General features: G+C 42.2%; 1 protein-coding gene across 1 annotated transcript in view; it reads left to right on the top strand.

The window, feature by feature from the left end:
* Nucleotides 1–1,342: 1,342 nt before the first annotated feature.
* CLDN1 (claudin 1) overlaps nt 1,343–15,693 on the top strand; it is a 42,383-nt gene continuing 28,032 nt past the window's right edge. Inside the window, exon 1 of the mRNA XM_042461027.1 lies at nt 1,343–1,762. Coding sequence (XP_042316961.1) covers nt 1,540–1,762 — 223 coding nt within the window. The 5' untranslated portion in view covers nt 1,343–1,539. The remainder of the gene's footprint in view (nt 1,763–15,693) is intronic.

A 15,693-nucleotide genomic window follows, 5' to 3' on the forward strand; every position in this document is an offset into this window, starting at 1 on the left:
TGCCCCAACAGGCTGCTGCCACACTATAGAAATAATGCGATTTGACCTCACTTTAATGGTCATAGCTCCATCCTATGTAATCTTGGGATTTGCAGTTTGGTGGGGCACCACAGATCTTTGACAGGGAAGGTTAAATATCTCACACAACTACGGTCCCCAAATCCCATTGCCTTGGGCCATGGCAATGAAAATGCTGGCACTATTTCTGCAGTGTAGATGTACTCCAGGACAATGCTCCCTTTGAACAAATACTGCCAAGAAAACTCCATGATAGGGTGACCTTAGAATCACCATAAGACAAAATTACTTGACGGCATGTGTTGTGTGCTTTCAAGTTGCTTCTGACTTATGGTGACCCTAAGGCAAATCTATCATGGGGTTTTCTTGACAAGATTTGTTCAGATCAGGTTTGCCATTGCTTTTCCCTGAAGCTGAGAGCATGTGACATTCCCAAGGTCGTCCATTGTGTTTCATGGCTGAGCAGGGAATTGAACCCTGGTCTCCAGAGTTGTAGTCCAACACTCAAGCCACTACACCATGCTGGCTCTGACCTAAAGGCACACAACCACAAGAAATTAATAAATAGGAATAAAATAATAACAGAAACGGGACATGCAGACTGCAAACATGGCACAGCATTTTACAGATTTAAAATGCTAAACCCAACTGAGAAGTTTCTGAGAAGGCAAAAAATAATAATGTTTTTTTGCCTAATGTCTGAAACGTGAACATGGGCAGTTTTCATTAAAGAGTTCCTTCTATGTTTCCAGGTGAAGAAATAAAACCCTACTTTGGAACATGAGATCACCCCTGAAACAACATCACAATGAGCAATGGGTTTTTCTGGATATGTGGCAAAGAGTAAACAGGAAGTTTCATCAGTTCTCTTTGAAAATGATGTCTAGCATGAAAGTACTCTTGAAATCAGTGGTTGGGCCATTTGATGCTGCTTCTCACCTGCTTTTGCTGTGCCCTGACACAAGAACAGGGTGGATCCCTAAATGGATGTGTCATAAAGCGAGAGAATACATCATGCGTGCACTTAGGCACAGGAACACAACATGCCGTGATTGACATTACTATAAGCCCACACTGAAGCACCACTTCACACAGGTTAGGAAGCACACTGGCCATAGAAGTTTCCCTCCACTTTTTGCAAAAGCAAATCCTTGGAGTATAGGTTGAGAGGCAACCATCAAAAAAATTTAATTTGCGGCTTTCGTGAGCTACAAATTTTCAGTGTGAGTGCATCAGGTGGGCCTGCAAAGTCGAATGAAACCACCAGGGGGTGCTGTTGGGAGTCTGGTTTAAATAACACTGCAGAGGTGCTCAGGAGGCCAGTTCTTCAGGTCTGCTTCTCTATCCAGCAACAACCTGCTCTGAAATCTCTTGGATTACAAAAGAGGAGCAAAGAGGAGGAGAAGAGTATTTCCCCAGGTTCAGCAAAGCTCAACGCTCAAAGGTCCAGCAAGGCTCCAAGCCATCCTTTGGCAAAAAACCTTTCCCAGAATCTCCTAGGAGTTGTTGTTCGGTGTCACTATGGCCAGTGGAGGTCTGCAGATGCTGGGTTTCATCCTGGCATTCATCGGCTGGATTGCCGTCGTGGTCAGCACAGCCATGCCCCAGTGGAAGATCTCCTCCTATGCTGGGGACAACATCGTCACAGCCCAGGCCATCTATGAGGGGCTCTGGATGTCCTGCGTCATGCAGAGCACGGGGCAGATGCAATGCAAAGTCTATGACTCCCTCCTCAAGTTGCCAGGTAAGTCGAGACCCAAATTTCCTCTGTTGCCACCAGGAGAACCTCAAAGTCTTGGCAGAAACTCTGACTCTCTTGTGAGTGAACCTCCATACCAGAGTGATGGATGTCACATCAATGTTAAGCCATGTAAGGGGAGCCCTGCCACTGATTTGAAAGGGGAATTGATGCCCCTGTATCATACCGTAGTGGTCTGAGTCTTGGGTTCCAACTCTGGAAACCAAGGTTGAATTTCCAGCTTGGCCATGAAACTCACTGGGTGTCCTTGGGCAAGTCACAGGCTCTCAGCCTCAGGGGAAGGCAATGGCAAACCTCCTCTGAACAACTCTTGTCAAGAAAACCCATGATAGTGTTAATGTCACCATAAGTTGGAAATGATTTGAAGGTACACAACAACAATATGTCTGTCTACCTGTCTGTCTGTCTATTTTAAATGGTGCCTTTCACCCCAGGCTGGAACCCCAGGCAGCTTCCGTAACAACAAATGAAAAAAGTTTGCAAAAGGTTTATTTGAAAACACCATATTGAAGAATTATGATTAAAAATCATACAGAAGTTTAAAACAGATAAAACATACATCTGTATCAAGAACGTATCTGCTTAAGCATTAAAAGTTTGCTCCAATAAAAATGTTTTTACTTGCTGTCGAAAGAAAAGCAGGGAGGGAGCCAGCCTGGCCTCCCATGGAAGAAGGGTAACCAGAAGTCCCCCTTTTCCCAGACATGTCCTCCATTTCAACCTTCTCTCCAGGAGGAATTCTAAAATGTCTTCCATTCTGGCTAAGAAGCATGAATTTACATTTATATGTGTGTGTAGCTACTATTGGGTCATGCCGTTTATTTTTCTGGACTGTCCTACGTTTTGTGGTGCCTTGCCATCCTGGGTGGTTAGGACATCTGGCCACCCTGTGCAGAAGGGAGTGCCATATTTATTTATTTACTTTATTTATAAATATGCCTGTAGGCTTCCAGGAGAAATAATCCACTTGGTGTGGCTGGAGAAAGAACAGTTGGAGAAGTCAAGGATTGCAGAAACAAGCCCAGGACTACTTCCCCCTGATTTAGCACTTCTGAATATCTCAAATGCTGTGTAAAATTGTGTTGACACAAAATATCCTTTTGAGTCCATTGGTATTTCTACATTACAGCTGTGTGGGTCTGAGTTTACCAGATAGTGACTTACTCAAGGTTTATGGACCCTGAAATCCAACTCTATCGATGACATCTGCTGCAAAAGATTCTTGGTCCCTATCTTACATTTACATTTCTTACATTTTCTTATGGGATTTTCTTAAATCCCATAAATGAATAAACTACAGTGACATGTAGGAGGATGCTATTCACATTCAGAAAGCAAATCCCTCCCATAGACTCCAAGTCGTAGTTCAAGTTATGCTACAAGATCCTACATGATCTTTATTTGTGTCTCACAGGGGTGGAGTTGCTAATTATGGTGGTATCTTTTTCATGTCACTTTGCTTCTTGGGTAGCAGGCATGTGAATTGCACAGAACTTGCATACATACATAGATTTCCTGATGAAGAATTCTGTGCATTTCTAAAGCATATTATTTTATTGTGGACTCACCCCGTTTCCTCCCTCTGCCATGTTCACCCACCCAGACCTGGAAAGACCCAGGCATCTGGATGGATGGGTGGGTGAGCCAGTGGATTGTCTTGTCCTCCCTTCCTGTTTTTTTTTTCTTCCCCTGTACCTGTTTTAACTTTGTTGGTGAGACACTTTGAATCCTTGTAATGGGTGGGTGGATGGGAGAATGCAAGGCAACTAACATAGTCTCCAACATTTCGCAGATGAAAACTGGGACCAGGCAACATCAAAGGGTGCTCCAGATGACAAAAGTTACTTATGAGGAAGGACACACAAGCTAGGAGAGGCTGCAGCAGTTTGCTTTTGCCTGAACCAACAGGGAAGGACAACATAGAAGGACACCCTCTTCTCTCCTCTCTCCCTGCTGAGTTCATAGAATCAAGAATGATAGAGTTAGAAGGGACCCCAAGGGCCATACAGTCCAACCCCTTTCTGCCATGCACAAAGTCACCCTGTGAAGGATGCCCATCCAATTTCTCTTTACAGCCCCTCCCCGAAGAAGGAGACTCCACCACCGTCCAATGTAGCTTCATCCACTGTCGAGCAGTTGTTACTATCAGGAGGTTCTTCCTAAAGTTTAGGTGGAATCACTTTTCCTGTAGCTTGAATCCATTGGTTAGGGGTCTAATCTCTGGATCGGCAGAAAATAAGCTTGCTCAATCCCAAATATGGCATCCTTTCAAATAATTAAACATGGTTATCATGCCAGCTCTTAACTTACCCAGGCCAAATCATAGAATCATAGAGTTGGAAGAGACCTCAAGGGCCATTCAGTCCAACCCTCTGCCATGCAGGAACTCTCAATCAAAGCATCCCTGAAAGATGGCCATCCAGCCTCTGTTTAAAGACCTCTAAGGAAGGAGACTCCACCACTCTCTGAGGGAATGGGTTCCATTGTTGAAGAGCTCTTACTTTCAGGAATTTCTTCATAATGTTGAGCTGGAATCTCTTTTCCTAGAGCTTGCATCCATCGTTCCATGTTGTAGACTCTGGAGCAGCAGAAAACAAGCTTGCCCCATCCTCAGTGTGACACTCCTTCAAATACTTAAACAGAGCAATCATATCACCTCTTTACTGTCTCTTCTCCAGGCTAAACATACCCAGCTCCCTAAGTCTTTCCTAATAAGACATGGTTTCCAGACCCTTCACCATTTTGGTGACTCTCCTTTGAATATGCTCCAATTTGTCCACATCCTTTTTGAATTGCGGTGCCCAGACACAGTATTACAGGTGAGGCCTGAATAGAGTGGCACTATTACTTCCCTTGATCTGGACAATATTGATGCAGTCTAAAATAGCATTGGCCTTTTTAGCTGCTGCATCACACTGTTGACTCATGTTAACTTGAAGCCTACTAGGACTTTTAGATATCTTTCACACATAGTCTCCTTAAGCCAGATGTTGGCTGTTTTGTACTTTGCACTTTACCATTTTTTGTACTTTGAACTCAGTCTGCAGAGGTTGAAGTGAGCTGAGGAGCAAGGGATAAGGTGGGAGAAGGCGAGAGAAACTGGGACATGTTAAAAAGCAGGGACTGTTCCTGCCAGAATGGGACAGTTGGAGAGAAAGAAAGAAAGAAATCAAGAGCTTACAAAGCAACCTATTACAATCTGATGCTGTTAAATGTTAAGATCAGATAGCCTTGGGAACATTTCACCAGAGGAAAGAGGGAGACCATGGAGTCATCCAATTTGCACAATTAGCAGAAGTCAGAGTTTGGAATTTGGCAAGGTTTTCCTGACCATGTTTTCATGCTGTTCCTAGAAAGAATGAAATGGTTGGCTGGATTTCTTGTTTACACCAAGGAAGAAGAGAGGGATTTATAGGCTCTGTCTCTGGGCTGCTACAGCCTAGACTAATTTGAACACAGATGAAAAAGGGGGGGGGGTGTTTGTGTGCCTATGTGTTGAAGAGGTATTCTCTGTGGTTTTCCTATCATTTTCACATTTCTCTGAAACCACACTTCCTCTTGCGTTCCACATGAAGGAAATCATGTCTGGAAATGGGATTAGTTGCGCATAGTGACCCAGAATAGACAATCATGGCTGAAAGCCTCCCTGATGCTATTGTGTGTGATGGATGTGCATTTTTTTCTACCTCATTTTTCTTGGGATTTGTAGTTTTCTGTGGCACCAGAGTTCTCTGACAGAGAAGGCTACATATTTCACAAAAGTCACAAAAGGCAGCTTGACATGTTCATTTCATCTGGGAAAGGCATGAACTAAACTCCTTATGGGGAAAGCAGGTAATTGTGAGGGATGCATTGACACTGTAGAAATACAGTCACCCCTGTGAACTCACAGGGGATCCGTTCTGGACCTGCCCCCCGCAAGTTCAAAATCTCGTGCATATTCAAGCCCATAGGCTTGAATGGGGCACATGCATGCTGGGCACGTGCCATGGGCGCGTGTCCCATTGAGATTAATAGTGGTCGCCCCTCCTCGAATTTCCAAGTCTGTGGACCTGGAGGGGTGACTGCAATGCAGTTTGACCCCACTTTAAGTGTTGCAGCTTCATCCTATGGAATCCTAGGGTTTGTAGTTTTACAGGGTCATTAGCCTTCTCTGCCAAAGGGTGGTGTTGCCTTACCAAACTACAAATCCCAGGACTCCATAGGATGGATCTACAATACTTAAAGTGGGGTCAAAGTGCATTACTTCTACAGTGTAGATGCATTCCCCAGAAACTTCTGCCATCATAAATATGAGAGTTGTATCTGAATGATCTTTTGGCATACAAACAGAATAAGTGAACCCCAGACATGGTTGTTTTTGACTTAATAAGAGTAAAATTATAATAACATTGCTGTAGTATTTATTTGATCATTACTGGGCAACTTTACATATTGGGGGTTCATTTGTGCTATTTGTTTGCACATTACACCCCAGTGAGGTGTTTTGGTTGGAAAGATTTGTTACACCATGAGTTAGACAATTATAAAATCCATGTTGATTTTGGTTTTCCAGGATGGCACTCTGCACCTGCTCAGAGGCTGCATCTTATGGTTGTTGTTCTAGCTCAGCATTAAGGACAGCGTTTTGGCACTGGGAAGAAAGTCTCTGAAGGCTGAGCCCTATTACAAGTGGAGTCCTACTGCTTAGCTATTCCGAGGGCGTCAGAAAGTGTATCTGTTACGGCTTTCTCGTCTGTAGCTGGTGCCATAATCTGATTAAGGACCTTGTCTCATTCAGCAAATCCCTTACAATTTCCTGCTGGGCTCTGCCTGAACCAGTAAACTGGGATGCTAAATGGTTGACAAATGTACTGTGGCATGAGCAGGTTGAAAATGTCAACCCAGCATGTGTCTGCTGTAGAAAAGGCCAAAACTATGTTGTTACCCAAAGCTGGAAAAGGGATTGAAAATTAAACTGCCAACATCCTACTTAGCGGGGGCAAACCTATTTGTTTTTGTTCTTTGTAGCACTTGAATTGTGTGGATTTTGATAACTTTTTGGTTTTTAAGGAAAGGGCTTTTTAGAGAAAGACCTTGTAAAAATGCCAATCCCAGGAATCTATAGGATGGAGCTATAACACTTAAAGTGGTGTCAAACTGCATTAATTCTGCCATGGATATGCACCCTTGGCAGTTGCTCATTCCTAGGGTTGCTAACTGCAGAAGTCTTCTCCAGCACCAGATTACTTTAATTAATAATTACTGTCAAGTCAACTTCAACTTATAGCGACCCTAGGAATCAGAGACCTCCAAGGGTGCATCTACACTGTAGAAATAATGCAGTTTGTCACCAGTTTAAGTGCTGTAGCTCCATCCTGTGGAATCATTGGATTTGTAGTTTTACAAGGTCTTTAGCCTTCTCTGCCAAAGAGTGCTGGTGCCTCACCAAACTACAGTTCCCAGAATTCTGTAGGATGGAGCCATGGCAGTAAAAGTGGTGCCAAACTGCATTAATTCTACAGTGTAGATGCACCTTGCAGTCTTTCAGACTCAAGGCAGCTGTGGTTTCTTTGATTCAATCTAACCATCTGTAATGTGGTCTTCCTCTTTTCCTACTGACTTCTCTCTTGTCTTTTCTATCATGTCTTCTCATTATTGTATATTGATTTAAAGTGCTTTTTAAAGTGTATGTTCTTAATTTTTGAAATAATATTAATAGCTTATTTCTATTTTAATATTGACCTTTCAAAAAAAAATAACTACATTGCACTCATTTTAGTCTGTAAGCCACCATGAATCCTAGTTTTGGAGAAAAGGCAAGGCATTAACAAAGGCCTGTTACAGACTGCCAAAATAAAGCTGCTTCGGGTCTCTTTGGAGGTATGCTATTTAAATGACGCATGGGTCCTAAGAGTCTAGAGGTCGCGCCAAAGCCACACTCCATTCCTAAGCACTGGAGTGCAGCTTTGGTGCAGCTTCCGGATTCTTAGGACGCATGCATCATTTAAACAGCATACCTCCAAAGAGACCCGAAGCAGCTTTATTTTGGCAGTCTGTAACAGGCCAATATTAGTAATGTAAGCCCTGGTGGCGCAGTGGTTAAATGCCTGTACTGCAGCCACTCACTCAAAACCATAAGGTTGCGAGTTCAAGACCAGCATAAAGGGTTCAAGCTTGATCCAGGCTTGCATCCTTCAGAGGAGGTCACTAAAATGAGTACCCAGAGTGTTGGGGCAAATTAGCTTACAGTTGTAAACTGCTTAGACACTGCTTAGGTGGTATGAAACGGTATATAAATGAAACTTCTTTTGCTTGTGTTTTTTTTAAATCAACATAATTTATCAAACTTATCCAGTTTTCTCATATTGCTCCTATATAAATCTATAGTGCAACTAAAACTGAAATATTACATGTAATTCTGGTCACTGTTGCACAAAAGAAGGGACATTGGAGAGACAGTATGGTGCAGTGGTTTCAGCGTTGGACTAGAAATCTGAGAGACCAAGATTCAAAACTCTGCTTGGCCATGGAAATGCACAGGGTGACCTTGGGCAAGTCACACTCTCTCACCTTCAGAGGAAGGCAATGGCAAATACTCTCTGAACACATCTTGCCAACAAAACCCCATGATAGCTTCTCGGTAGCTTGGAATCAACTTGAAAGCAGAGTCAGCATGGTTCAATGGTCTGAGTGTTCAAATGGAACAGCAAGAGACTTGGGTTCAAATCCCTGCTCAGCCATGAAAACCTACTGGATTTCTTTGGGTAAGTCACACTCTCTCAGCCTTAGAGGAAAACAATGACCTAATTTACTCCTTAGGGTTGCCATACAAAAAAAAATTGTAGCCAGACAACAACAACAACAGCTAGGAAAGGTACGGAAAAATATGACCAATTATGATATTATTATATGTATATTTGTATCCTACTTTACCCCCAGATTAGGACTCAAAGTGGCTAACAATTTAAAGAACAATGCAATTAAAAACATACAAAAATGAGCATGAAAATATAATTAAACTATTGACAGTATTAAAACAAATCACCCTCACTATAAAAGAATAAAATACTATTAAAAAATACAAAGCTCCAAAATATAGTTCAGTTAACCAATTTTATTAAGGAACCAGATAAACTCCTTTTGGAGGTAATGTTAATACATTTGTGGCTCTTCAAGTCAGAAAAAAAAGGAGAGGCTGATGAGACATAATGGAGGTGTATAAAATTATGCATATTCTGAAGGAAGTGGATAGGAAGAAACTTTTCCCATGTTGGAAGAAAGGTGTGGCATAAATTGAATTAAAATGAGTTCAGTTTCCCCTTTCCCATAAACTTAGAAACCAAGTGGAGTTGCATCCACTGACGTGGAATGGTGGGAGATTCAGGATTGATAGCAGCAAGTTGTTGACAAGATGGAAAGTGTTCAGAGAAGGGAAACTAAAATGGTGGAAGGTCTGGAAACCACCAAGCCCTGTGAGAAGCATCCTAGGGAGCTGAGTATGTTTAGCCTGGAGTAAAGCCATGTTTAAATATTTGAAGGGGTCTCATATTGCGGATGGAACAAACTTGTTTTCTGCTGCTCCAGAGACTAGGACACGGAACAATGGATTCAAGAGACAGGAAAAGAGATTCCACCTAAACCATCTTTTCTCCAGGCTAAACATATCCAGCTCCATAAGTCGCTCCTCAAAAGGCATGGCTTCCAGACCCTTCACCACTTTGGTCACCATCCTCTGGACATGTTCCAGCTTTTCAACACCCTTCTTGAATTGTGGTGCCCAGAACTGGACACAATATTCCAATAACTTTTCCAAGATCTTGCCCTGCTGTACCTGAGCAGAGGTAGATTCTTCTATTTCAATAACATCCCATGGCTCTGAAAAGAAAACTTATTCTGAGCCAGAGCCCAGCTCCAGCCATGCCAGCTGGAGGCTCCCACATTGGCAGGAACAACAAATCCACTCTGGATAGCTAGCCAAGGTTCAATAGACCTCTTTGGGAGCGGGTAGAGTTCATCACTTTGGCTCACTCTTTTAAACATCAGACTAGAACCCAGAGCAGTATAACCACCTGGCCTCCAAAGGGCTTTTTGAGCCATTTCTGCTGGCATCGGACATTACAGAAAGTCTTAATAATACGATGCAGGGAATAGCTGCTTTGCCAAGTCACCCTCTCTGTGTCTGGGTGTTGCCACTCGTGCGTCGAGATTCATTCCCAGGGAGAACCTGGCCCCTTGCTGGGGCCGCACCCTGCCTGCTAATGCCTCCACACCCTGGCTGGTCCGGTTTGCCATGCAGAGTCGGCATCCTGGCTCGAGATGGTTCCTTGTCATGTCCCTATTTTTTTTACCTTCAGGGAGATGAGAAAGAGGCCTCTGGAACCTTTTGTTAGCCAACAGTGATGAATCTTCTCTGGATTTTAATCTGATTTTGAATGGAGTTGTCCAAGGTGCTGCATTGTACCTGCTCTAAATTACCCTATGGAGCAATAAGCCATGGCTAGTGTCGGTCATTCATAGTCCAAGGTCAATAAGCTGAGGGTATCATAGATTCATAGAGTTGAACACTCTTTCTTCATGCCACTTCCAAAATTTTTCTCCTACTTGCAACCTCCTTGGCCATATTTTCATTTTACTTCTGACATCGGGGGGGGGGGGGGGAATAATAATAATAAAAAAAAATTCAAAAGTGATGGGGGCTGGGGAAGAAACTTGTTTCTCAAGGAAATCCTGATAAAGAGAATCCTGGACTGATGAAAATCTTTATTGTTCAGAAGATATCCTGGAGAGGGGAGCACATCTTGCATTTTCTGCACAAAATTCCACATTTTCTTTGCAAAAGACAGTGTTTTCTGTGCAAAAATATTTCTGCAAAGAAAAAAAATATTTTGTGCATAGAAAATGCTATTCCTGAGCAGAAAATGTTGCTCAGTTGCCTCCTTCAAGAACAAAATTAATTAAGGATTATATCACTAGTCCTGTAGTTTGCATCCGTTGCTCCATGTCTTAGCCTCTGGAGCAGCAGAAAACAAATTGGCTCCATCCTCATTATGACATCCCTTCAAATATTTAAACAGAGCTATCATATCACCTCTTAACCTTCTCTTCTCCAGGCTAAACATACCCAGTTGCTTAAGTCATTTCTCATAGGGCTTCATAGTTTCCAGACCTTTTACCATTTTGGTCACGCTCCCCTGGACATGTTTCATTTTGTCAACAACTTGCTGTCATTGATCCTAGATCTCTCACCATTCTATTTCAGTGGATGTGACTCTGCTGGATTCTGTTTGTGTTGTTTTCAGTGGATTTAACCTGTTCAGATTGATTTCAGCTGTAGGCTCCCCTGAGGTCTTTTAATACAAGGTGAGATAGCACTATTTTAATAAATAAGTAAGAAGAAATAAATCAGTGAATAGTCAGGACTTATTTCTTGGTGTCACAGGAGTTTTATTTCAAGTCTTGGAGATGGCAAGGGTGTCTTGTAATGTGTGTTGCTTCTAGCACACAAACTTTTCTGAACTCCAACAGTTTGGAGTTCAGATGGCTTCAGTTTGCCCCCATGCTGAGCCATTTCCCCTACATTCATGCTTAGTTTTGCCATAGCTGCTGACATGCCAGAGAGAGAGAAAAACAATGCTTCCCTTAAATGTGTTCCTTGGACAGCTCCTTTAACATTTGGACTGAAAGCCAGAGTGGGTTCACTGACCTCCTTGACATAGAAACCACCAGGTGGGCAGCAAAGTTATTACTTCTGCTGTGTAGAATTCATCCAAACATGATAATGTTTTACTTACCTTAATTTGGGATGCTGCAAAAAATTGGTCCAGATCTTTGAACAATCTTCTTCAGGTATCCTTGAAACAGGCTTAGCACATTGGGTTGAGGGACATTTATGATCATGGCAATGGTACCACAATTGTGAAAGTGAACAGGAAACAGCTACAGAGCCGCAAGTTACAACATTGTAACAGGAAGCCAGCTGATATCTCTCAACAAAAAGTCCTTACATACTTAGAGCATTTTCAAGCATTCTAGGAATTTGACTATCCCATTTCCTGCATGGCAGGGGGTTGGACTGGATGGCCCTTGAGGTCTCGTCCAACTTTACGATTCTATGATTCTAAGCTGGTGCACTCCAAATGTTGGAGGTCCCATTGCCTAGAAAAGATGGAAGTTTTATTCTAAAATATCTGAAGAGCATGTAGTTGGGTCACACTAAACTAGCTGCAACTAGCATGTAAGTCAGTGTTCATTATTTCCCCATTTTGCAAATGGGAAGGCAAAGAGAAGACCAAAGGGTTGGAGAAGACCACCGGGTGAATTCATGGCAGCAGTGTGGGACTTCTTGATTCATGGTCAGCTACAGTGCAAGGGCTTGAGTTTTTGATGGCTGCATTCTCCAATTGATTTGGAATGTTAGGAGGAAAGTCCATTTGTTTTCTAAAGGTGCTTTCCTAGTGTGCAGATATGTCCTGCAGTGCTAAGAATGGACAGTCAGAAGCTTGTCTCAAAACTTAGAGACTGGGAGAGAAAGAGGAGGCAAACCACATCTTCCTTCTTTTAACTAGTTTAATGGAGAAACACACAAGCCACAATTCTCATGCTATCTTGAGCATGCATCAGTTTTCCCACTGAAGTGCTTGGACATTTTTGTTTGATGCAGAATGGATGGCTCAATTCAAGCATACTGAAGCAGAGTTGCACATCTTGTTCCATGGCATATGTACATGCATTGCACATGTACATGAGCACGGGTTTTAGATTTTGTGCATGTTTGGTGTTTTGGCACTGTTGCCATTCAATACAAAAGTGGAGTGGCACCAACAATGCACAGTTCAGCATGCAGAGATTTCTCTTACACAATCCTGATATAGGATCTCAGCCAGAGTTGCCTTGCGCATGGGGCAAGACAGAGAATATGTAAAGAGTGTACACAATTTTTCTCATTCTTAACAAAGTGAGACATTCCATTAGAAAAAGTTGACAATTTTTCTGTCCACTGCCAGCCAGCTTGCAATTATTGCAGTCATAAATGCAAATCCACCCATCCACCATCCCACATCCTACAATCTTTCCATCTGGAATGGTATATACATGTCCAGCCTTCCGAGCTGCTGAAAAATAAAAAGTGGCTAAAGAAGGGAATAGTTTTTCCACTTATTCCATGATCTTGGATATATGCAACAGGATTCCACAAAGCCAGGTTTTGCCCCTATAACTGTGGGTAATGAGTAGCTATTTGTTTGTTTGTTTGTTTGTTTGTATCCCACTCTTTTCCCAGGACTGGGACTCAGAGTAGCTTCACAGCATTAAAACAGTACAATTAAAAACATTATTAATAATAATAATGATAATAATAATAATAATAAGTACATTAAAAAGGAATTAAATTATTACTGTATTAAAATAGATAGTTATTTATTAAAAGAATAAAGCATATTTTAAAAAGATAAAACTAGATAAAACTGTATTTTAAAATGGCCCAACATCCCAACCTGTCCTTATAGCAATTCCTTAAACGCCTGTGTGAACAGGTAGGTCTTCACTTGCCAGCGAAAGGCCATCAAGGATCTGATCTCTTCTCTGGGAGATCAGTGAGTTCCAGAGTCTAGGGGCAGCCACCGAGAAGGCCCTCTTCTCTTATGTACCCTCCAGCCGTGTTTGTGAAGGTGTTGGGGGGGAGAGAAGGGCGTCTCCAGAGGATCTCAGAGTCCAGGCTGGTTCATACCAGGAGAAACGGTCTGCCAAATAGTGTGAGTATAATTCCTTACTAATTTTGTTTTCAGTGAAGCAACTGGTATTTTTAGCAATTTTCTTCACACTCCAAGAGAGTCCCCCAAAACTGCAGTTTTTAAAAACTATTTGCAGTTCAGGCCTTCAGATGTGGGTTTTTGTGCCTAAAATGGAATGTTTTGTACAGTTCTGTGCATAAATATTGTTTTCTGTGCAGACAATGCTGTTTTCTGCACAGAAAAATGCTGTAGCTGGGGACTTATTTGGTGCAAAATTTGCATTGTGTTTTTTGTGGACAGGAAACATATTTTCTACTGGAAACTATGAGAGATGGTATTGTTTCTTTTTAAGCAGAGCAACTAATATGCTAGACAGAATCCCCCTCCCCCTGGTGTCACTTGCTTATTTCACTTTGTCTCAAATCTAAAAAGGAGTTTTTAAAAAATGGATTCCTGAAGATAATGTTTTAAGATTATTTGGATGTAGGATCTACAGCTAATATCAAGAATCTTTGGGTTGGGAGAGTCTCTGCAATCTGGCATTGCAAAGCTGAGGACTTCCATATAATGTAAAAAGCACTGATGTTCATTAAAATTTGCTATCATAGTGCACTTTTGATATTCAAATACAATGGGATCATTACAGTATCCTCCCACAAATAAAACTAGGGCTGGGACAATGACCATAGTCTTGTAGATACAGTAGACTTGCCATCCGCGGATTCCAGCCTTTAAGGCAAGAAGACTCACTCTAAGTGGGTCAAATATTTAGCCCACTTAGGAATTCTTAAACCCCAATATGTTGATGAAAACTATGTATTTGATCATGACCAATGGTAATGAAAAACGTGGTGGTGGTGGGATTTGGAGGATGAAGGAATGGAGATGGTTACTCAAGTCAATACCAAGTTAACAGGGAGAACAACCAAGTCACATGTTCTAAAACACATCAAGAAATGTTCCAAACTGCTACTCATAGTAGTGATCTGTGGATTAGTGTCAGTGTGTGAACTACTGGCTATGAGTCAAAGGTGAGTATCCAGAAAACTATGGCCCTAGTGTCAGCATGAGTCAAATTCAGTAGTCTCCCACCATTCTATCGATGGGGAGACCAGACGATGGCTGGCCTGCTCAGCACAAGAATGGGGTTTTACCTACTTACCCCAGATTTTAAAAACTCACTTTGTGACAATTGCTGGGTAATTCATTCTGATCTCAGAGTGAAGCAATTTGTGGTGGCAGCAGATGGGCCGGGCAGCTCAATGGGATGTGCATGTGGTCAACCATCTGGCATTAGAGGTAGGATACTCCAGGCTGCCCTACACTGGTACAGACAGGGCCAGTGTTGTAGTCAATGGCCACAAATATGGTGTGGGTTCCTGGTACATTGTAAGGAAACCTTGCCAATACTCCATATTAAGAAACACTATCCTAAACCACAGAAGCCATGATCCTTCTTCCCACTCTTCCCGTGCCCATCTTGCCAAATGAGGACTGATACTTGGTGTTAACAAGGGGCATGGATAAAGCCAATCTGGACTGCCTGAAGTTGTTCAAGGAGACACACACTCCACAGATGCAGACATTCAATTAATCTAAATTTGGAGATGCACAAAGCCTCATGGGAGTTGGAGTGATACAAATAAACTGACGCTGGTTCTCACTAAGGAAACTGGATTGTCAGACTGGTCTACATTTCATGGGTAGAGGTTGTCAGGCCAACTCATTTCCTCTGGGCTTCTCACCACTTTGTGAGTACACACAGCGCTTGTTGGCGGGAGGATTTTGGTTAACCAAAGACCAATCTGACAACCAAATGAAGGGGTAGTGATTGTTGGTTGAGTCTGGATGCATCCATTGGCAATATCAAACAAGCGGTCCTATGACTGATTCAGGGAACAGAAGCAAAACTGCAAACCAGATAAATTCTACATTAGCTGCGAGTGGATGGTGAATGTTGATATCCCACGCTTCATTTTGGGCTTCTACAGAAGCACACAACATCTGTCTCTTGTATGCTTCATCTTATGTTTGGCTTCTTCAAGCAATAAATGGCATGTCTTGATTAGTGATGTAAATATTTTTTTAAAAATTAGTTAATCAATTAATTAATTAGTATCTCATCTTTTCCCCAGCATGGGACTACAAGCAGCTCACAATGACTTAAAACAAAGTAGCTGTTTATTTTATCCAGATTTTTTTTTA

The sequence above is a fragment of the Sceloporus undulatus genome, chromosome 3 (assembly GCF_019175285.1).
Source record: "Sceloporus undulatus isolate JIND9_A2432 ecotype Alabama chromosome 3, SceUnd_v1.1, whole genome shotgun sequence".
NCBI classification, from domain to species: domain Eukaryota; kingdom Metazoa; phylum Chordata; class Lepidosauria; order Squamata; family Phrynosomatidae; genus Sceloporus; species Sceloporus undulatus.